The following is a 22804-nucleotide window of genomic DNA, read 5'->3' on the forward strand; positions in this document are numbered from 1 at the left end:
CATTTTCATATTTTTTAATGTAATTGGTCTACATTTGCGACGAACAACTAGCGTATGCAAATATAAATAAAGATCTTCCCGGCGGAAAGACAATTGTAGGTTTTTTGCACTTACTTAGCGCTTTTGTTGTAGACAGTTGGCAACAGTGATGAACCCACAACCAAAAATATTGTTCGGTCCGTTCTGTTTGTCACCTGTCTAATATAGTAGGTAATTAAACTTTGTAGGTATGTAATCTTTTTCTTTATATTTATCGAGCCGTATTTATATCTATTTCGTCTAAACAATTAATGTAACTCGTCATCACTCGCCGAATGGTTGATGTGAATAGGAAGAAAAGTGGTTTATTTTTCAATAAAATGAGTTCTAAAAAAGGCAAGCGTAATTTAGGTAATAAGCACTTTCCAATAGCGGAGTCTGTGAGCATAGCTCTCAAGATCCAATTGGATAAGTTTCTTAGCGATGAAAATGAGACAGAATTGAAATTCCCAACATTCCTATCCGCCCAGGAGAGGGGTTTTATACACGAAACTGTCGCCAAATTGGGCCTCAAGTCAAAATCCCGCGGGAAAGGTAAGCTATATTTTTGATTGTAATATGTAGATAATAACTGAAATCATGACTAACTTAACTATATTCCATTCTTAAAGTGTGAAATCAAAATTGTTTAGTATTTAGTATTATAAATATATATATATACAAATAGATACAGATAGAATCTATCTGTGTGCCTTTCATGTTGCAGGGGTTAATCGCTACTTGACAATATACAAGCGGTTGGGCTCCACAATTATCCAGAATGATGCTAAACTTATCCTTGATTCCAATATGCGATGTAGTATTGCCGAGTTGTCAAATGCATTTCCTATTACAAACAAGGAAAAGGATGATCTTAGCTGTTGTCCGGAGAAAGAGAGGAGCCCACAATTAGCTCATAAAACACTTGGACAGTTAAATAATGGAGTTGCCCAGGTAAAGTTATATATTTAAATATTTTTCCAAGTATAAACAAATAATCTCAAATCACTAAGTCATACAGGCAAACCCCTTTTCAGTCTTTTGGAGATTGTTGGCTCTGTGTACCTCAGAAGGGATGAGGACATTATATGTATGTGTATGCATGTATAAATAACTTTTATTATCAGATCAAAACTTAGAGACATACATAAAATCTAGTCCTTATCACTTCACTAAGTAAGTACTTTAAACTGAAAGGCCACATTCAGCTGTGTGGCAATACATCTACTATAATAGTCCCAAGTTCATTATAAGGAAAGAGATGGAATGGTCCTATTAAAGTGCCAGAAACCATATAATACTTAGGCACACTGACTGTATTATGGCTTAAAAGGGTGTAAAGCAAAAGAGCCTGTTTAACTGGATGGCTTAATGATGATAACATATTGAGACCCAAAAAGCACGAGAGTACTACATATAATGTTGCTAGCCATTCTAAACAAGAATGGACAAAATTTTTTTTCCTTGCTATTAGACTGTTAGCAACCTCTTCTTCATTTAATTTTAATACAGTCAGATATTTTTCATTTTTTTTTCTTGGTACTAGAGTGTTTAATAAAGCTATTATTTATTTGTTCATAGATACCAAACACGACATACAATCCAGACTTGGTAAAATTCAGGGATAAGTTGCCTGTATATGAGCAGAGACAAGAACTCATTAATGCCATCACTCATAATCAGGTTTGTCATATCATTAATTATCTAAAACTATGTCCAAACTATAATTCACATAAATTTAGTTTGACAACTTTAATTTTTACTACTTGTTTGCTATAATATGATATTCACTGTTTGATTGTTCCATTAATTCTGTAATAAATTGAATAAAAAAAAATGCTTCAAAATACCTTGTGCCTTTTGGCAATGAAAATTTAATATAACAGCAAGAAAGATATGCAATTAAATAACAGACCTTTTTAGGGTTCCCTAGTAAACAATGAACCCTTTATAGTTTCATCATGTCTGTCTGTTTGCGGTTTTACTGACAGACTATTGGTGGTAGAAAGCTGTTATTTGGTAGTATAATAATAGCAAAAAACCTGTGGAAAAAAATCTCGTAATTTTTTTTTAGGTAGCTCCCATACAAGTAACTCTTTACCCAGTGCTACCATAAAAGAAAATGGGGTATTTGCAACAGCAGCAGTACAACATTTGCAACTTCGGAAGCCTACAATGCGCATAGCAGGACATACACTTGATAGGTTTTTAAAAATGAACTTGTTGTCAACTGTTAAGACTAGTGGCTAATAGTGTCGTCACTATAGAATAATTATAAAAATCTGTACAACATAATTTTCACCAGGTGATAATTGTAGCTGGTGCGACGGGGTGCGGGAAGACAACACAGCTGCCGCAGTTGGTGCTAGATTACTGCCAGGAACACAAGCAGCCCGCCCGGATATACTGCACCCAGCCCAGGAGGATATCCGCAGTCTCCGTGGCGGAGAGGGTGAGTGATCATCGAAAACTTATTTGCTGAACATTAATTTGTAGTTGTAATTTTTTCATTTAAAGCACTTAATAATTTTCATTTTCATTTTAGATTTTAATACACCTGTGAGTTCCTCTTATATGTATATGCAGAAGAGCATGATATAATGGTAAAGGCAATCGATTTGTAAGCAAATAAAAAAAAAGTTAACAGTCTTGGCTCTTATCTCTTCTTGAGTTACTCATAGAGACCACTAAACAATAGAAAAATTGTTCATGATGACGCAATGCCCTTACTGAACTTTGGAATCTAGGATGACTTTAAATAAAAGGATATATATTTCTGTCAACAGGTGGCATACGAGCGCATGGAGAAGATTGGCCAGTCCATTGGCTACCAGATCCGCTTGGAGTCCCGAGTGAGTCCCCGGACCGTTCTCACGTACTGCACCAACGGAGTGCTACTGCGCACTCTCATGCAGGGAGACTCTGCTCTTACTGGTAAAGTATTTGAAAATTTTAATTCTCGTCTAACCAATGAGCTTCACAGAAAATGAATTTGGATAAGGCAAAAAAAGTATGTGAGAATCAAATTCATTTGTCAAACATAGGCACAAATAACAGAGATTAATAAAGTCTCTGCCCCAGCCCTTTGGGAAACAGGCGTGATGTTAGTATGGAGAAGATTTTCTTCAGTATAAAATCTGACTGCAGTTTGTGGCTTTCTACAGGTTTTTGTCTTGTGTCTTGAGAGGATCGGTTAGCAATAAAAATAATATACTACTGAGAAAAATATCATTGTTACATGTCATATGTACATCTCCCTCCAGTCTTAGGTGTTGGCATTATACTATTCTAAATGATTTCAGGCGTAACGCACGTTTTCGTGGACGAAGTACACGAACGTGACAAATTCAGCGATTTCCTGCTGATCGCTCTCCGGGACGCGCTCCCGAGACTTAAGGACCTCAAGCTGATCCTCATGTCCGCTACAATGGACACTCAGATATTCTCCAGGTAATTGTCTAGAAGGCTATTGTGATAAGATGAAGCATTGAGACAAATTCAGTAATATCCTGCTGATCGCTCTCCGAGACGGCTGAAAGGGATAAGATAGGTCCGCAAAAAAAGAACTATGTACATACATATAGTCACGCCTATGTCCTTTACGGGTCTTGAAAAGATTTGAAAAAGCCACATTTGGCTTTATAAAAGAATTGAGATTCCAATAGTGAAAGGTTGATAGCCCGTTGCCTAAAAGAAGAATCCCTAGTTTATAAGCCTATCCCTAAGTCGCCTTTTACAACAAACATGGGAAAGAGATGGAATTGTCCTATTCTTTTACAGCACAATTGTTCATGCATTTACATTTTTCCAGATACTTCAACAACTGTCCAGTGATGACTATCCCAGGTCGCATGTTCGAAGTGCAACGCTACTTCCTGGAGGATATTTTGAAGATAACACAGTACCGGACCAAGAAGATGATCGCGGTGGAACACGAGCTGAGGGCCAAACTCAAGCAGGGGAACAGTTATTGGTCGCATCTCGAAGGTAATACATAGAAATCATTATATTTCTACTGGTTGGTTTGGATATTTGGAGAGAATATTCCATAAATAAATTTTATACAACGACTGATGACTGAATATACCTGTTGTCTATTAAACTTACCTATTTTTTATAATACGAAACGTCAAACGTAATGTTGTCATGTAGTTTTCGTAAAGATTGAATCAGTCACAATACATTTTTGCACCTTTCCACAATTTGTTTGACTCAATATTCCTAGCAATTACCCAAGAAACCTCATCATCTTTCCAATACCATTATCGCTCACACAGTTCAATCTCAGATATCATTGCATTTCACCACTTCATCTATATGGGTGTTTTAAGGTGGCAGAATATAATTTACAAGAGAAGAAGCGTACGCTTTCCGTGCAGATTGTAAAATTCATTCAAAAGTAATTTTATTAAACATTACATTTTAGATGTAATTTGAATTTTTTATTGAGCAACCAATATCGTATTCTAAATTCTACTATAAAGCCATTAAGCTATACTTGGTTTTCTAGTCTTGTGAACATTAAGTCTGCCATTAATATTCACCAAATGTTCTGATAAAATGTAAGCCGGTAGTGATCAAACTTTGATTGTCGCAGGTCAAAAGAATAAAGAAGATGCAACCGCAGGCAGCAGTAAGGAGAAAGAAGAATCCGAAGATAAGGTGGATCCCGCACTGCAAGCTGATATGGATGAGTTCTTAGAGGATTGTTTTAGGGACGGAAGCTTGGTAAGACATGACTTTAACTTCTATGGAAGAGATCATCTCTTGATGAGATAAGTTCGCTTAATTTAATTTGACCCCACATAAAGTTCGCTGTCAGACCCAATGGTTGACATTAAGTCCGCCTTTGTGCTTTACAATTGTATTTTGTGCAATGAAGTTTAAATAAATAAATATTTTGCGCGGGTAGAAATAGAAATTTACTTGCGTGCTGTTCTAATAATGAATGTATAAATATCGCTATAAGTCGCGAAGTCCAAAAAAGTTCAAACCTACGCGTTGAGTGATACAGTACATATTTTAGAAACTCTGCTTTAGTAACAATTTGTTTATCCGTTGCCTTATCAATATAAATCCCGGAAAAATTTGCAAATGACTCCGATACATGATGAAGATCCCACTTTCCCTGCCGCAGGACTCGTTCTGCCAAATCCTATACATGTACCTGTCGGAGGGCGTGCCCGTGAACTGCGGCCAGAGCGGCTCGCGGCGCTGCGGGCTCATGGCGGCCGCCGCGCACGGGCTGGCCGACACGGCGCGCCAGATGCTCGCCATGGGTGAGTTGGTGTTACAGCCGCTAGCACGTTCAATTCCCATACACGTGGAAAATTTACAACTTTCAAATTTCTAACATATTATTTATACAATAGGGATGTGGACTATTTTTGGTAAAGTGTTTTAAACCATGCATAAGTACCAAATATAACCCAAACTATTTATTATATTTTTTTTTAACAAGTAATACCTTTAAAATAATTTATTTAAAATTCCATTTAAAATTTTTGCGCCAAAACGCGGATACCTATCAAACGCCCGCTGTGACGTCACGCGTTACAAAAAATTGTCGAAGTTGTATGTTATGAATAGTCATTTCGTAGTCATGTGATAATAATATGGATTCTATATTTTATAAATATTGTGCGGTACCGCAGTGTAAAAGTACAACTATTAAAACACCTGAAAAGCTGTTTTTTCACGTTCCACGTACAAAAACGATGATGAAAAAGTGGCTTCAATTAGCCCGTCCGGATCCGGCACTTGTACACAGAGTAAAATGTATTTATGTGAGGAAATTTTGCACTTAACTGTGCACAATTTTGCAGCTCGACGAAGTTGGACATTTCCTACAGCATCGTCTACATATGACTGCCTCGAGGAACTAAAAAGAAATCAATTAGTTTGTAAAAAGATAAAAAATAACCTCAAAATCATATTATTTTATTTTTACCTTATAATTTACCTTTTCGAGTTTAAAAATACCTACTATTACTATAATAATGTATCTTGAGTATATATATTACTTACCTATATGGATGTCTTCAGTGAAGTTACTATTCGTTGCGAAGAAATAAGCCACAGTAAAGCAATCAATTCTTGGCAAATTTTAACTATCTGCCTTAATATATCCACTTTCCATTATGGGAAAACCTTTAAAAATTAATTATTCAAAAACATAATCGAGCAAATTTCGAAGAAGTTGCACGGAAATCACAGTAATAATATGATCCAAATATCAACAAACACCATAGTACTTGACAGCGAAAATTTTTGTATTGCAACGCGTGACGTCACGCATTTTGATTGGTGTTCATTGTCACGTGACTTGAGGGCCGAAATATTTAATTAAATTTTATTAAATAAAAAAATAATCCCTTGTTTATTGAGAAAAATATTGTGTTTTTTATTATTGTTACTAGAGAAACTACCTTTTCGTGGTAAAATTTTTGATATCACCATAATTAAGACAGACAATTTTTTTTTTATTTGAGGTCGTTAACATAATGAATTTCTAAGGTAATTACTTCTCTTCTTCATAACGATGACAGCTCTGATATTGGATTTTTTTAATTTTCTCAAGTTAAATCGATTAAACAATTTAATTTGTATTTTTTGGATCTCGGATAACTAAAAGAAATAACGGTTATTTTTGTTTTGGGCTCTTGAAAAATACGGAATGACGTCAATTCCAGAAAAAAAAAATGCTACTTTTATGTTAAGTTACACTGATGTACCTACGTTGAAATCCAAGTTTTGTATGACGCGAAAATATTAGAGCCTATCAAAGCACTATCATTTGAATCCGCGAACTGAATTGTCGGCTATTACGAGCGGGAGAGCAGTAGGCATGTTGACTTGTAATTTTTCAAATTTATATACCCAGCGGTTAGGGCTGTGCATTCGTCTTACGGTCAGTCACTTTTTCTCGGTATACATACGAGTATATAGATAAACAATATTATAAGACCATTTAACTCTTAGGTGCCGACCCGACTTGCAAAGACAAAGACGGCAAAACAGCCTACGATTACGCCGTCGAAAAAGGCCACACCGACTGTGCCAAACTACTAGCGTCTTATAACCACGCGGAGGAAACTAAAGAGAATAACGACGAAGAAAACGCAGCTGATGCCTTCTTACTCGACGTATACCACCACGCCGTCTCCGAAGAACTTATAGACCACGATTTAATGCTAGCTTTGATTAAACATATTCACCTGAACTTACCGAAAGGCAGTATTTTAGTCTTTCTTCCCGGATACGATGATATCGTTACGCTCAGAGATTTAATCCAGGGTTGTGCAGAAATGAACACGTCGAAATACCAGATTTTCACGTTACATAGTAATATGCAGACAATAGATCAGAAGAAGGTGTTCAATCCGCTGCCCAATGCCAGGAAGATCATCATATCAACGAACATAGCGGAGACCTCGATCACGATTGATGACGTCGTGTATGTGGTGGACTCATGCAAGGTACGTTCATGGTTTGCTATTATATTTTGACGTATAATTGGGAATTATTAAGATTAGTATGTATTATGTAGAAAGATAGAATTTTATGGTGAGAGAAATTCTGTACATTTAGGAAATTGGATGTCAAGATCCAAAATCTAGTTACTGTGTGTGGTCCAGTGGATATCTATTAGTTGCAGGATATAGCTTGTAGAGAGGAATCATTTCGTGTAGGTATAGTATGGTAACTTTACCCATTGCAAGAATGATCATTGATGAATCCTGCTAGAGTAACATGGGAGATGAGATGAGGAGTAAAATGATTGATCAAAACAACATAAGAGGGGTTATTCAGGAATGTTGGTTATCCACGTGGCGCAGGTGAAGGAGAAGTACTACGAGTCGAGCGGCGGCGTGTGCTCGCTGCAGCGCGTGTGGGCGTCGCGCGCGGGCGCGGCGCAGCGCGCGGGCCGCGCGGGCCGCCTGCAGCCGGGCCGCTGCTTCCACCTGGCGTCGCGGCGCCGCCTGGCCGCGCTGCCCGCCGCCGCGCCGCCCGAGATGCTGCGCGTGCCGCTGCAGGAGCTGTGCCTGCACACCAAGCTGCTGGCGCCGCCCAACACGCCCGTCGCCGACTTCCTGGCGCGCGCGCTGGAGCCGCCCTCGTTCCTGGCCGTGCGCAACGCCGTGGCGCTGCTCAAGACCATCGGCGCGCTCACGCCCGTGGAGGACCTCACGGAGATCGGCCAGCACCTGCTCGACCTCACCGTCGAGCCCAAGCTCGGCAAGATGCTGCTGTACGCCTGCGTGATGAAGTGCCTCGACCCGATCCTGACCATCGTGTGCGGCCTCGCCAACAAGGAGCCCTTCCAGATCTCGATGAACCCGGAGCACAGGAAGCGGGGCAGCGCCGCGAGGAAGGAGTTCGCGGCCGACAGCTACTCGGATCACATGGCGCTGCTGCGGGCCTTCCAGGCCTGGCAGACCGCGCGGGCCAACGGCACCGAGCGAGCCTTCTGCGCTAAAAATCTTATCTGCGGCGCCACCATGGAGATGATCGTCGGCTATCGCTCGCAGTTACTCGCCCAGCTTCGCGCGCTCGGATTAGTCAAAGCTCGCGGCTCGGGTGACATCAAAGACGTCAATCTGAACTCGGAAAAGTGGCACGTGGTAAAAGCGGTACTCGTCAGCGGATTGTATCCATCGATAGCGCGCGTCGATCGGGATTCGGGCACTTTGCGGACGTCGAAAGAAGTAAAGGTCGCGTTCCATCCGAGCTCTACCCTTCACCGCGGCGGCAGCGCGGCGGCTTCGGCTAAGTCCGTGCAAGCGTTACCAACAGATTGGATAGTTTTTGAAGAGATATCTCGAGCCGGGCGTTTCTGTTTCGTGCGTACGTGTACTTTAGTGACTCCGTTGACCGTGGCGTTATTCGGCGGTCCTCTCAGACTTCCCGCGGGAGCGCTCACGCAAAGAGCTAATCCGCCCGGATTATCCAGCGATTCAGATAGCGAAGCGGACGAAAGGAATGCCTCGCCAGACGCCGCGGTGTTGGCCCTCGACGACTGGACCGCGTTCACGGCGGACGCGTCAGACGCCATAAGCGTTTATTATCTACGACAGAAGTTGTGCGCGTTAGTCGTCCGCCGCATGTCGAACCCGGCGAAGCCCATGACGCCGCTCGACGAGCAGATTCTCAGCACCGTGGTGCACGTATTGGGCGCCGAAGAGAAGAACGTCGGTCTGAGCCAGCCCAGCGGGATCGGTCAGCGACCGAAGCCTTTGACGGTGGATTCTCCGAACTGGCGCACTCGCATGGACGAGGAGCAACGGCACGACAATAAGTACTACCCTCAATACGCGCAAAACGAGTACCCCGGGAATGCGTTTTATCAGAACGCGTACGGTTATAGAAACGGGCAGGCGCGGCCGGGCCCGTGGCGGGGGGACGGCCAGAGCGCGGCGCCCCGCAGCCCGCTGTCGCCGGGCGGCAGGGCTCTGCTGGCGCCCGGCGAGCGGCTCGCGGAGGGCGAGGCGGTGCGCTTCGTGGTGGCGAAGGTGGACGACCTGGCGGGCCTGGACGCCGCGCACCGCACCAACAGCTTCCCCTTCTCGCCGCCCACCGCTAAGAAACTGCAAAAGTTTAAACAGGCGAGTAATTTCTTTATTATTCTACGTTTTTATAATAAATTTGAATTTGAATACCTCTTTTTTATATTCCTATTTTTTATAAATGTGATTTTCTATTGTCTCAATTTTTTCTTTTTATTTCTCTTAGTCTTATCATCAATTAAACTATTAAAGACATGGTTATGTATGGTATTGTTAAAATATTATTAGACTTAAAACTGTTCATTATTTAAAAATCGCAATCGCTGACCTCACTGTGCAAAATTAGTCTTTTGCCGCTTTGAGTCGATGAAAATAGTGATGTTCTAAATCGATTGATTTCGTCGCGACTAACTTATCAGTATGTTATATGAACAGGAGGGCAACCAAGTGGTAGTGTTCTTCTCGTGCGCGTCAGTGTCCAAGTTCGTGGGGAGCGCGGCCATCACCGACACCAACTGCTCGCTGGAGTGGCTCTCCACGCAACACGTGCCTTACCAAACTATAAGGTAATGTTCTTTTTTTCTTTTTTTGTGGCAGTTAAACTTCATTGTGTTGCCAGTATCGAGTAGTCAGTCCTCGTTTTAGAATATTCGCCGTGTAATGGTCGAGTACCTAATAACTGTAAGATGTTTTTCGGGACTCTTTAGGACAACATCAAATCTGTTAATGTAAAACTCTCCAACACTCGTGCTTGTCATTTATAGAATATCAACACACAATTTGGAAAAAATATTTCAGCACAATACACACATAATATTATTTCAGTTTAGTTTAAAAACCAAAACCAGACTACTAACTAAACACGCTCTAAAAATACGGAACAATAAAACAATCTTCACTTAAATTATTATGTGCAAATGATTAAAAATTTGCCGATTGTGTATTAACTAAACAACATACTTACACGTAGGTATAATGATTTAACACATTTACGTCATATTCATACGACATACATGAGTTAAAAGGATAGCCGTGGTTGTACTTCACTTTGATAATTTATTTATTATAATAAATCTGTTATGCTACCTACCTACAGCATATGAACACGGCCAGGATAATAACTTTAAATGAATATTCCATTTATTGTAAAATTCGTTATCAGGAATTCCGTAGCGTACGGCGCGCGCACGATCGGCGCGCGCGACGGCACGGAGCTGTGCGCGGCGGCGGGCGCGGCGCTGCAGCACGCGCTGCTGCGGCGGCGCGCGCACGCGCACCCGCACCCCCGCCCCATACAGAAACACCAGGCGCAGGGGGAGCAGTAGCCGGGGCCGCGACGTGATTCTAACCGCAACTAATTCGCAGAACATACATGTCCAAAAATTTCCACTTGGAAGCCAGCATAGATATACTACCGCGATAAGCTCGTCGAACCACGGGGTAGTGGTAAGTTTTCCAACGAACTATAATATGTGATTCTATATCGTAGGATTTATAACGAAGACGTTAGGAGGTTCAATGTGGCCAGTTAACAAAAAATTTAGTGTCGTGTATTTAGATATGAAATAACTGAGAAAATTTTTACTAAATTTTTTTTTATTAAAATGTTCACTACATAGAGTTATTTTCTTTTTATAACGAATCTTAATATTTCCTTAATTGTTTTCTTTTTCTTCTTCGCATAGCATAAATAACATAATAAGAATATGTATTTACCATGGAGCATTTTGATGTCAAGGCATGGAAATGCTCTAGGTATAAGAGGGGACGAGGAGGAAATAGCTTTGGCGTTATAATATTATTGCCCTAACAAGCAATCATTCGGCTGAAAATGTTTTGATGTAAAGAAATTTCATTGTTTAAGATTTTAACATTTTATAACTGTATATAGAGATTATTCCAATCTTTTAACACTATAAATTACATTTTCATAAAAAATATAAAGTTTTGTCCTATTATGTCAAGAGTAAACATGTAAATCGAACTGTGCATATTTTGCTGTCATCAGTCATCATTAAAACATTACGATGTTTAACCTATGTGATTCAAGTATTAAAAAATATCTCGTTTTAAAATAATGTTTTGAAAATAATGAAACATTTTTGTCTATATTCTTAGTAAAAGAAGTACAATAATATTGTTACATTTTCGGTTGTAATTTATGACTAATAAATAAACTATTTATGTCAAGTTTATAAATAATAAATTTTGTGATCAAAGTTTCTTACAGGGAAATTTACCAGTGCAATATATTTTATTAGGTACATAAGTACTAATAAGACTTATTGTTCGCACAATACGAAACTTATGGACCGACTAGAAGACTTTTGGTTGTAAGCTTTACCTACTTTTGGTAAAATTTTAATGAATATTCTACTTTTATGGAATAAAAATTTGTGACACACCATAAATTTTCTTACTCTTTAAGGGTAAAGTGTGATTTGAGAATGACTAAGTATATCTATGAATAAGCAGTTAAGGAACAAGACAAGGGTAGGCTACACGCCGTAGTGGAAGGATGGTTATATAAAATAATCTGATGATTAATAAAAAATGCGTGAAACTATGACATTGAAGACTAAGGCCTAAGAGTGGGAAATTCACAAGATCTCGAAATCTAGAAGAATACAGCATTATAGCACAATTTCAAATGATCATTGATTGTTGAATTTTAATGTTGTAATATTTTAGTTGAAAAAATTCTTAAGTTTTTAATGAAATGCATTGATGTGTGGTAGAACCATGCAAGAAATATTTAAGATTTACTGAGTATTCTTGTCCAGATTTATATGTTTATGATATACATATAAATGTATACAGATTGTATAAGCGCTTTGTACGTTTGTTACTGTGTGTTCTTTTCCCAAATAGTATTTTTTTATTATTCTTTTATTTGCTCACTAAAATATCTATGATGAAATAAAACTTTGTCCTTATGAAAAATTATAAAGTTTGTGAAACTAACTTTTTATTTGTACCTCGTTTCGTTCGTCGTTATTTAGATAATTAATATCATACATATTTTATGTACATATTTAATTCATGTTATGCATTATTTGCATAAGAAAAAAGTGGTTTAGTGAAAGTTTGTGACTAAATGTTAGAAAAAACAGCGGTTTCAGTTTAGAATAAACTAATGACAAAGTTGTTTTGTTGTTTTAATATTATTTTCTCGATGAAATTCGATGTCCCAAATGAATATGACAAGTTTCGTTTGTGAGTTTCAAACATATTGCAATATGGATGTGAAATTTCAAGTTGAATATTTCTATTGACGAGCATACCTAAGGTAAGAAATTAAAAAAAAAATTTGTGACAAATATATTTAGTACAAAATTTAACGTTAGCACAGCTAAAGTCCAGATAAAATGTCAGATACACAATGTAACAAAACACTCATCGCACAGCGATTTCACACAACGCAATGCAGTAAAAGAGTTTGTTATATTTACACAACTTTATTATCAACTTTGGACGAATCTTAATCTTATCAACATTTTATTTACAACGAGAACGTTTACGTACTTATAAAACATATAAAATTAACTCTTGCCTCAATCAAAATTCGACCTTGCGAATTAGCTGCGCCATTGGGTTGATATGTTGGTTAGTTGATGGCCAATGATTTCATAACAAGTGAATTTGACACTAACTTCTCTTCAATGTCACAAAATGAGACCTGCCGATTGATCTTTTCCTGTTTTTGTGATTGCAGCTCTTACGTGCTTACGCATACTTACGCTTGCGCCACTTGGCATAACATTCCTGGTGAATTAGTCACTAATTTCTCTCCAGAATAACCAAGTAATGAAAAAATTCTCACTAATGACATGTCGCTTGATCTTTTGTGCACTGCTGCTATTGTAGCGTCAACAGAGACCATCACCCACACAACAACCCAGCTAGTCGTTGCGAGTTACTGGAGTTGCGCCATCTAGCGGAACCAGATCTAGTTAATTTGTGCACTGTGACTCTTCAATGTGACTAGTTGTTATTTATCACTTTTATTTGACAAAATTACGTTGGTTGACGTAACTTGTCTCTCCTCCAATATCACAGGAGCGAGAACTTAAATTTCTCACTTCTGTATGACCTGCCGCTCGATCTTCTCCTGCTGCTCTTGCGACTGCAGCTGTTGCAGCGTCAGCAGAGACACGCCGAGTTGATCTTCTCGAGTAAACGGCTGCGCCATCTGGCGGAGCCAGCGCTTGCAGATCTAAATATAAAAATATAGATATTGTAGTGTTATATTTGTGAAATCCTGCTTAACATTCAAAGAGAACGACAGAGTATACATATGAGGGAGAACAGGATAGCAATATGCTAGACTTCTGTACATTTATTGTCACCTGTCCCCTTATAAATTGTAATTGGGTTGAACAAACAGGATATTTAATTATATTTATTGTCATTTCCCGCGACTAAGTACGCTTTGAAAGGATGCTGGGTAGCCAAGCGTGTCCAGCTAATGGCCAGTGATGCTGGTTTCAAGGTTTACGGAAAGCAACATTTTAAAACACAAATTTTGTTACCTAAAAGTAGTGATGTTCAAATTTCAAACGCTTGAAGTTTCTACACTCGAACTTATTTTGAATATCTTTTAATTGGCCAAAGAGTTCAGGAAGATATGAAAAAACTGACCTGCACAGCCTCCTCTGTGCTGAGATTGCACAGAGAGTCCTTGAGGTGCTCCTGTATCCACCGCGGCAGCTTCGTGCGCTTGTCTGCCCGACTGAAACGCTTGTCCGCGAAGATCATGATGCCGTAGTCAGTTTTACCACTGGGAGTGAAAATATAGCATTACAAGAATTTTGCTTATGACCGGCATTAATTTGCGTGATGACATAGTACTTCTAAGTACTATACGGTAATAAATAGATAGTGAAATAACCGGTATATTTCTGAAAGCTAGATATGTTGATATTGGATATGGCTTAAATAAAAATAAAAAAAATATTACCGCAAAGCTCTGCCAACGCACTGTGCCGCGTGTCGCATAGCGTCGAACGTCAGGAAATCATTCTCGCGGATCTGAAACAAACAGTAGCATTTTTTAAGTGTCTCGTTACTGTTGATTCGCTCTTATGGGCATTTATAAAGCTGTACAGTCTGTGTAATCATATAGCCCGCGTGCCAAAGTTAAGACTTACGAATCTTAACCACGACATAACTATGCCCAAGTCTGTATATGAAAATGAGCTTACCTGGAACTGGTCCCGCAGGTAGTCCAGCCTGGCCTTGAGGATGCGGCTCTGGGTGAACACGTACGGGATGCCGAACATGAGCACCGCGCGGCCCAGGTGGTGGTCGAAGTCCACGCCCTCCGATACTTTGCCGCGAGCCACCGACAGTAAGACGGCGCCGCGACCGCTTTCGCACGCCTGGCAGATATATGAACCAAAATTTAATTTAAAACATAAATGATTCATGCATTCACTAGTAGGTATGCATGAATTACTAACAAAAATAGATAGTGCCTTCCCTTTTTATGTTTTATTGTACAGAAAGTAATAAAAAAATAACAGTTATATATATAGGTCCACTCCATCGCTATCCAATGGATGTCGTAAAAGCCGACTAAGGGATAGGCTTACAAACTTGGAACCCTTCTTTTAGGCGATGGGCTAGCAACCTGTCACTATGTGCCTATTTGAATTTCAATACTATCATTTAACCAAACAGCTGAACACTAACTTTCCGCCTTTCTAATCCTGTTGGCTCTGTCTACCCTACAATGGATATAGATTAAATATTTTCAACTCGATTACTTCACAACGGCTTCACTCCACTGGAAGAACATCATCATGTTAGCATCATAAAAATAGGCCACATAAGATTTTAATATAAAAGGAAGACGCTTTAAGGGGATATGTATACGTGATTATATATATGTACATATGTAAGGTGTTGACAATAATGTTGAAAATTTACGAACCTTGATATAATTGATGAGCGCGAAACTGGTTTCAGCCGAATCCTGCGTCTCAATGAACAACAACTTGTGTCGCTGTAAACTGGCCACTACTCCTACAAATAATAAGAAATATTTTATTTGGGAACTGTTTTACCTTTGACTTATTTTCAAATGTGAAATAAGTGGCCATACCATACCTATTACTGCCACAAAACCTGTTCTTTACTAATATTACAAAGCTAAATAGTTTGTTTGAACGCGCTAATCTCAGGAACTACTGGTTAGAATTGAAAAATTATTTTTGTGTTTAGTAGACCGTTTATCGAGAAAGGCTATCATCACGCTGCCAGTATAAGCAGTGAAGAAATAATGGAAAATGTGAAAAAAAAACGGGGAAAATTATTCCTTCTTGAGGGCTTCAATGATGCCCAAAATAACTATTCCACGCGGACGTAGTCGCCGGCACGGAGCTAGTCTTAGATAAAAGTCTTAGGAGAGATGAAAGGCAAATCCATTTTTCTAGCATATAATTTAAATTGCGCGCTACGTCGAATAGTTTTAAGAAAAACTTATACTGTACTCTGGTACCAGATATTATACTAATAATATATGCATTCGCTTCATATTAATCACTTCGAATTGTTTTTATTAAAATATAGAAAATCTCAATGCCAATGTACAGCTAAACGTGGCCTTTCGAAACTATTTGCTGTCTACTCCGTAAGAGATGAAGACGTGATTATAAGTATGTATGGAAAATCCCTTTTGGTTCAAGTTAAATGGAATATTGTCAGTAAAAAATCATTCAGTTTGTTTCAAGTGTCATAAATTGTGTTACCCTGGTCATACCAAGCGCCGACCACGCTCTCCAAATATAAGTAGGACGTGAAGAAGCAAACCACGCCATCCGGCACACAAGATGCTATCTGAAAATATAACAAACTATTATTAAGCGATAACTATGCTTTCAAATATAAATAAACATTTTTTTTGTACATATGGATGGCGAGTTTGACGGACAACGGACAACAAAATAAATAATACTAAAAAACCACAAATAAATTTCGCAAATAAAAGATTTTAATAAATAAAAAACAAGAATAAGACCACTCCATTTCTTTCCCATGGATGTCGTAAAAGGCGACTAAAAGATAGGCTTATAAATTAGGGATTGTTCTTTGCAGCAACAACTGAACGCGACCTATCATCAGTCTTTTCAAGACTATTGGCTCTGTCTACTCCGCAAGGGATACAGACGTGACTGTGTGTACATACGTAAAGAAAAGGATATAAATTTAAATGTGTTAATTGAATGAATGTGCAAAATGTTGTCACCTCGACTAGCAGCTGCCCATAGTTCCGTATGACGGCGACGTCCTCGCGCGACTCGTACTTCGACGATATCGCCACTTGGTCGCTACCTTTCGACACGATCTACATCACACAAATTTATAAATTGTTGCTAGCCTTCAAACGACTATATATAAAGACATTCACTGATGAAAATAAAATCAATTTAAAGTCCTAACGCTTATGAGCCATTTAAAAATATTTACATTTCAGGTTCCGTGTAGTTGCCGGCACTTTAGTTAGAATAGGACCATTCTCATCTCATTCCTATGATGCCGTAAAAGAAGAAACTTGGGATTGTAGGCGACGGGCTAGCAACCTGTCACTATTTAAATCTCGATTCCATCGTTAAGCCATACAGAAAGGAATTTAGAAATGATTACATGTTATGTATATACCTTTCAAAAACTGATCTTAATGTTAAAAGAGGATTTATATTTGAGGATTGTGTGATTTATTGTAATACTTTAAGATAAATTTTCAACGGTCAGAAAAAAATATGCAGCAGTTTGGTCCCATTACAAATTGTTAATAATTAACGCCTCTCACTCTCAGTTCGTTATGCCAAAAAGGTCAGGACTAGAAAAACCGAAACCTCGTGACAATTGGCCCCAAATTTACCCAGCAAAATAAAATAGAATAGATTTTTTTTCAAAATTGGATACAAGGTATCACTTATTGACGTCACAACACTTAAACCTAAATATAACTACTACCGCTTCCAAAGCGCATGTGTAGAAGAAGCGGCGGAAAAAAACTACATTGCAGCAATCAGATATAAGGACATAATTTTAAAAAGTAGAATAAAATTTGGTTTACGATCTCACCATTGGCAATATACAAGGTCGTGCCAGCGTCATGGTGAATGAGCTCATGATGACCGGGTTGAAGTCCAAGATCTTCGGGTACATGTCCAGGGGCGACAGGGTTCCTGCGGGAGATATATGTGGATGAGATCAGCCATCTTAACGATTATAACCAAAATTACGAGTTAGTATTTTCCGTTTTTTATTTACTTATTTCTTATGCCAATCTTACTAAAACCAAGGTGCGTCCGTACTGTACGTTTGTAAATACTTTTACAGTGCCTTGCTTAAAACGACTTAAATTATATACGTATATAAAAAAAAAATCTTTTAATAACAATAATTTGACTTAAATTCTGATTTAGATATTAAATAGGTCTGAAAGATATAATTACCTGAAGTTATAATTACTGTTTGAAACCTCGCGAATACCGGTCTCATCGCTATTGAAGAGTCCATACATCTGAACAAAAAAGAACAAGATGCATTATAACAATAAGTCCAAAATATGTTTGTCTCTCTTATTTCCGCGTGTTCGGGAAAAGTGTTTCAGGGTCCGAAATCCGCTAGCTACCTGCTTTTCTCTAGATGTGAAATGGGTGTTTTTCAAAATTATTTACTTATTAAAAATGAATATTTTATTATTTAAATTATTAAATTTTTAATTTATTATAAATGATGCAGATCGTACCGAAAATGTTCTCAAATATATGCGAAATTTTATGTAAAATGTTAGATGAGGTTTTATCGTCAAACGAATCTATACTCGTAGTAATTGTAAACTCTTTCGTGTAGATTGCGACTAGGGTAGCCAGATGTGTGATCACTGTGAGTGATGAGAAATGCTAGGAGTCCGGTATTTACTTGTGAAACAATTCGACTAGATCAGAATCAGGTAATTTTCAAAATTATGAATCACTCAATGTTGTTTTGCGAATATTACCTTAGTTTCTCACTTCACTCATAAAACTACTCGAGGTTCTTGTTGTACTAAGAACTTTCTCATAAATACGAGAAATTTTACTTACGTAAAATGCAAGATGGGGTTCGATACTGTTGGCGTTTTATCATCAAACGGCTCTATTATAATTGTGAATCCTTTAGTGTAGGTCGAGACTAGTGTTGCCAGGTGCGTGACCAGCGTGAGCGCGGAGAAGTGCGAGGGGTCGGCGACCTCGAGCGTGCGCAGCAGCGCCGCCAGGCGGCTGGCGCAGAACCGCAGCGGCTTCCGCTCGATGCACACGCGCGACGCTACGTCCTTGAGGAAACCTGAATTGCAAACATTTTGTTAATAGGTATCGTTGCCTTTTTTTTTTTAAATTAGTAATAGTCATTTATTTGACGTCAACCAATGTTGTGAAACCAAAAGTTACGACACTTATTAAGCGATATGAAGTATCCTATAATAATGAATAAACATTTTGAATTTGAATTTGGAAGTCACAGTTAAAAATTATTCTGTCGTACTAAGATAAATCAAAATATTATATCATTCTTTAATTTTGTAGTGGTGCATTTAATACACCTATCATTCAAATTTTAACATACCTGGGGACGGACGGACTTACAGAAATCACAAAACTATAAGGTTACTACCTCTGTTTCGAAAGCCAAATAAATGAGATAATTACAATAAATTTCATCATACAATTTAAAGATTTGTATACAGAACAAACGGGCAATAATTGACATTGTTTAATACTATGCAAAGTTACAGATAATATGATATTACCTGCAGGGGATTCTTGCACGACGTGTTGTATCCTCAGTCTTGTCTTCACATATTCTATGAATCTTCTTAGAAAACAGAGAAAATGTTCTGCATTTCTGATATTGCCGGGGACTACCTCTGCAAAAAAAATATACCGTGTGAATAATACACCTTTTACCCTTACGGGGTAGACAGATCCACTAGTTTCACAAAGAAGCTGTGAATGTTTGATTAAAAATATAATGTGAAAGTACTATGAAGCCTACAGTTTTCTTCAATTTGTGATATAACTACATCTCTGGAATTTTACCGTCCAGCACTTCATCTGGTAGTACGGGGTTCCCAAGCACCGCATCAGCGTCTCTGGCTGCGGCCGCTTCCCTCAGTCCTTCCACGAGTTGCTCGTACTCCGCCGTAAGGCGGGCCGAGTCTTCCTCGCGTAATCTATTCAAAATAAGATTAAAAATAAACTTAAATTGTTTATTGGGTAACTTTAAATAGTTGTAGTATTATGGAAAAAAGTTTTGTGCTAAGAAGCTTTAGTACAAAGATAATTTTCAATTAAGATCTGCGACTTAATTGAAAATCTAAGTTAAATCGAATTTCGCATCCATTTAACCAACCTGGCGACAGTCTTCTCCAGCGTCTGCAGCGCCTGCGTGCTCCTGTCTATGGTTCTGCGCGTGATCTTCACGCTCAGCGAGTCTATGCACACATTGTCTATGTTATGAGCCTCATCGAACACTACCACCGCTTCTCTGTTTAATTCTTTGGACACGACCTCTGCTATCTTTGGGTCGAGTAGGTAATGGTAAGAGTAAACTATTATGTCTGCGTGGATTATCTGAAAAAGAGATTGAGTATACATGAAAAAGTATAAAGCTTCCGCGGTAAATCTTCTTTTTCCGTTATGTCGGGGTTTCTAGTCATTTATTAACAGAGAGTTTTATATATACATAGATGAAATACGCAACTTACAGCAAATCGTGCGAGGAAGTAAGGACACCAATTCCGGTCCGCGCCATACTGTTTGAGGTCGTCCATTGTGTACACTCCATATGGGAGCATAGATTCCTTGCCTTCTCTTTGAAAACCTTCATAAAATTGACCTATAAATTTAAAACAATTTAAATGGGTTTAAGTAACTGTCTTTTAATATTACATACATATAATCATGTCTATATCCCTTGCGGGGTAGACAGAGCCAACAGTCTAAAAAAGACTGAAAGGCCATTTATTTTTTTGGTTTAATGATGGAATTGAGATTAAAATAGTAACAGGTTGCTAGCTCATCACCCACAATAAGAATTCCAAGTTTATGAGCCATTCTCTTAGTCGCCTTTAACTACATCCATGAGAAAGATATGGAGTGGTCCTATGCCAAAGTGCGGGGAATCACACGATGTTGTAAATAATATTCATCCGAAATTAATTACTTCTGCTATAATGCATGGAGAGCCGCCCATGCTGGTATGGTCACGACTTGCTAAAACCTGCCGACTATCTGGTGAATCTGGCTAAAGCAGGCCAAAGAGCTTCTGGTATAACGTCGCGAAAGATTATATGTGAGCTAACGATTTTAAAACTGAAATTGCTGCAAGCCAGACAAATTGGAAGGGAAAATATCAGAAAGTAGACCCCAGGCCCAAAGCATTGTGGCGGAGGGTGCACTGGGAACATGCAATGATGAAAAAGAAATGGTGCAGGGAGAAGACATATTTAAAATATTGTAACATTTTTACCAATTATTAGTATCTTAATTCTTATTTGACTTACAAGTGGGTACGCTAGGATCCTTCTCATTTCTTTCTCTTATGTAGCTTGCAGTTAGAGAGTGGCACTTGCCATCCACCATTTTGCCTTCTCTTTCTTTTGATACCTGTTAGAAAATTCAGAATAATTTAATCTAGTAGTTTGATGGTGTCATTATGTTTTCAAATTGGTGAATTTAACATAAATTGTATCTCTTTTCAATCAATATCACGCATCAGTATATTTTTAATAAATGTGAAAAGTTTGAAACAAACTAAGTGATAATTTTTTCTTATAAGTATGAAGGCGCATATAGGCACACACAATAGATAAAATTAATAATTTATTAGTAGTTACTAAATATCACTATACATATTACACAAATAAAAATTAGAAAATTCTCTAATACCGCACATAGTTAATGCTATGCTTTGTAACCTATCTTTACTTTGCTTTATCCTGTGTGGTAATTTATTTATACTCCTGACTTTCTATGCTTCAAATGTCTGTGCTTGCCATTACCAGCATAAAAATTGTGCGCTTGGATTTCATTTACCACTGACTAACATGTAAAAAAAGTAAAGTGTATAATATATACCTGTGTATATGTACTTATGTATTCCTTACCTCAGGATGTATGCACAGATTTTTCCGGGAACTGAGCACAACACCAGTAAGGTTTGGTATTTCACCAATACTCTTCTCATAATACTTAATAAGATTCTTTAATTCTTCTAACACCTTTTCTATTTCAGGCACAGTACGGGAACAGTAAATTAGTTTTCTGAAATTGGCACACAATTTTTGAGTGTATATTTTTTTGTTAAACAGAGTTTACAAATAATAAATGTATTTTTTTGCTTGTACTCTCTTCAATGTGCCATTGACTGTCAATCACTGGTAAATGGTTCAAGATACAGCTTAATTATACATATATAAGATAGTTCAAACTGATAAAATAAAATTGATCTCTATAAAATAAATATCTATGACCTTTTTTGTTAATTATTGTGAAAATACCTGACATGATGAGGATTTTGCAGCATGTAGGCTACAATGAGGGACAACAAGGATATGGTCTTCCCAGTTCCAGAAGGCATCTCCAGCAAACCATGGCCCTTAAATAAAATAACACAATTATATAAATTTTCATATTTATGTAGTGCTAAATATTTTTCTAATAATTAATTATCTTTGATCAGATTATACTTTTATTCTGTAAATGTGGGAAAATATAATAACTTCTCAACCAGAAGAATATTCACTCAATACCAACACCCAGGTATCTAACCAGTGTCGTTAAAAGAGTAAGAGACTATTTTAACAAAGTTTTTATTACTCACCTTCGCATCCAGAGCACGTTTTAATTCCAACATATACGCATACTGCTCTGGATAAATATAATCGTAAGGAAAATAAACCAGTAACCCGTCTACGGTTAACCTAAAACAAACAGCCGGTTGGTTGGTCAAAGTTTGAAAGACAAATATTGAGAAAAAAATAAAGACAAAGTAATCCATGAAAACTTACTTCATTTTTATTCTACTATGTTATTTAAGTTATTAATCACAAAATAAAATCAAGCCGAATAAACAGCAAACAAAATTTGTTTTGTTTGATTGACATTGACAAACAAAATCTTTAGACTGACAGCCGAGTGACAGAGTAAATTTTTTAGTTTTTCGTTCGATGCTTTTTACGGTAAGACAAGGATATCTAGCGCCCATGCATCCATTATCAGCAGAAT

General features: G+C 38.0%; 2 protein-coding genes across 2 annotated transcripts; one reads left to right on the plus strand and one right to left on the minus strand.

The window, feature by feature from the left end:
* Positions 1 to 162: 162 nt before the first annotated feature.
* Positions 163 to 12671, plus strand: LOC106129683 (3'-5' RNA helicase YTHDC2). Its single transcript, XM_013328321.2, has 13 exons — positions 163 to 573; positions 746 to 972; positions 1600 to 1701; positions 2324 to 2470; positions 2805 to 2952; positions 3321 to 3468; positions 3830 to 4005; positions 4616 to 4746; positions 5156 to 5297; positions 7000 to 7496; positions 7857 to 9623; positions 9960 to 10090; positions 10687 to 12671. Exons 1-13 carry the CDS (start codon positions 315 to 317, stop codon positions 10847 to 10849), a joined length of 4038 nt encoding a protein of 1345 aa, XP_013183775.2. The 5' UTR covers positions 163 to 314; the 3' UTR covers positions 10850 to 12671.
* A 285-nt stretch (positions 12672 to 12956) lies between these two features.
* LOC106129684 (general transcription and DNA repair factor IIH helicase subunit XPD) lies at positions 12957 to 22698 on the minus strand. Its single transcript, XM_013328323.2, has 19 exons — positions 22588 to 22698; positions 22401 to 22500; positions 22078 to 22175; positions 21685 to 21841; positions 21082 to 21184; positions 20284 to 20414; positions 19929 to 20149; positions 19616 to 19749; positions 19327 to 19443; positions 18623 to 18863; positions 17990 to 18057; positions 17616 to 17719; positions 16774 to 16872; positions 16277 to 16364; positions 15460 to 15551; positions 14729 to 14905; positions 14485 to 14555; positions 14166 to 14304; positions 12957 to 13740 (listed from the first exon to the last, which is right to left on the minus strand). The coding sequence occupies exons 1-19, from the start codon at positions 22590 to 22592 to the stop codon at positions 13603 to 13605; spliced, it is 2283 nt and encodes a 760-aa protein (XP_013183777.1). The 5' UTR covers positions 22593 to 22698; the 3' UTR covers positions 12957 to 13602.
* Between the last annotated feature and the right edge of the window lie 106 nt (positions 22699 to 22804).

This window comes from Amyelois transitella, chromosome 16, assembly GCF_032362555.1.
Source record: "Amyelois transitella isolate CPQ chromosome 16, ilAmyTran1.1, whole genome shotgun sequence".
In the NCBI taxonomy this organism is placed as follows: domain Eukaryota; kingdom Metazoa; phylum Arthropoda; class Insecta; order Lepidoptera; family Pyralidae; genus Amyelois; species Amyelois transitella.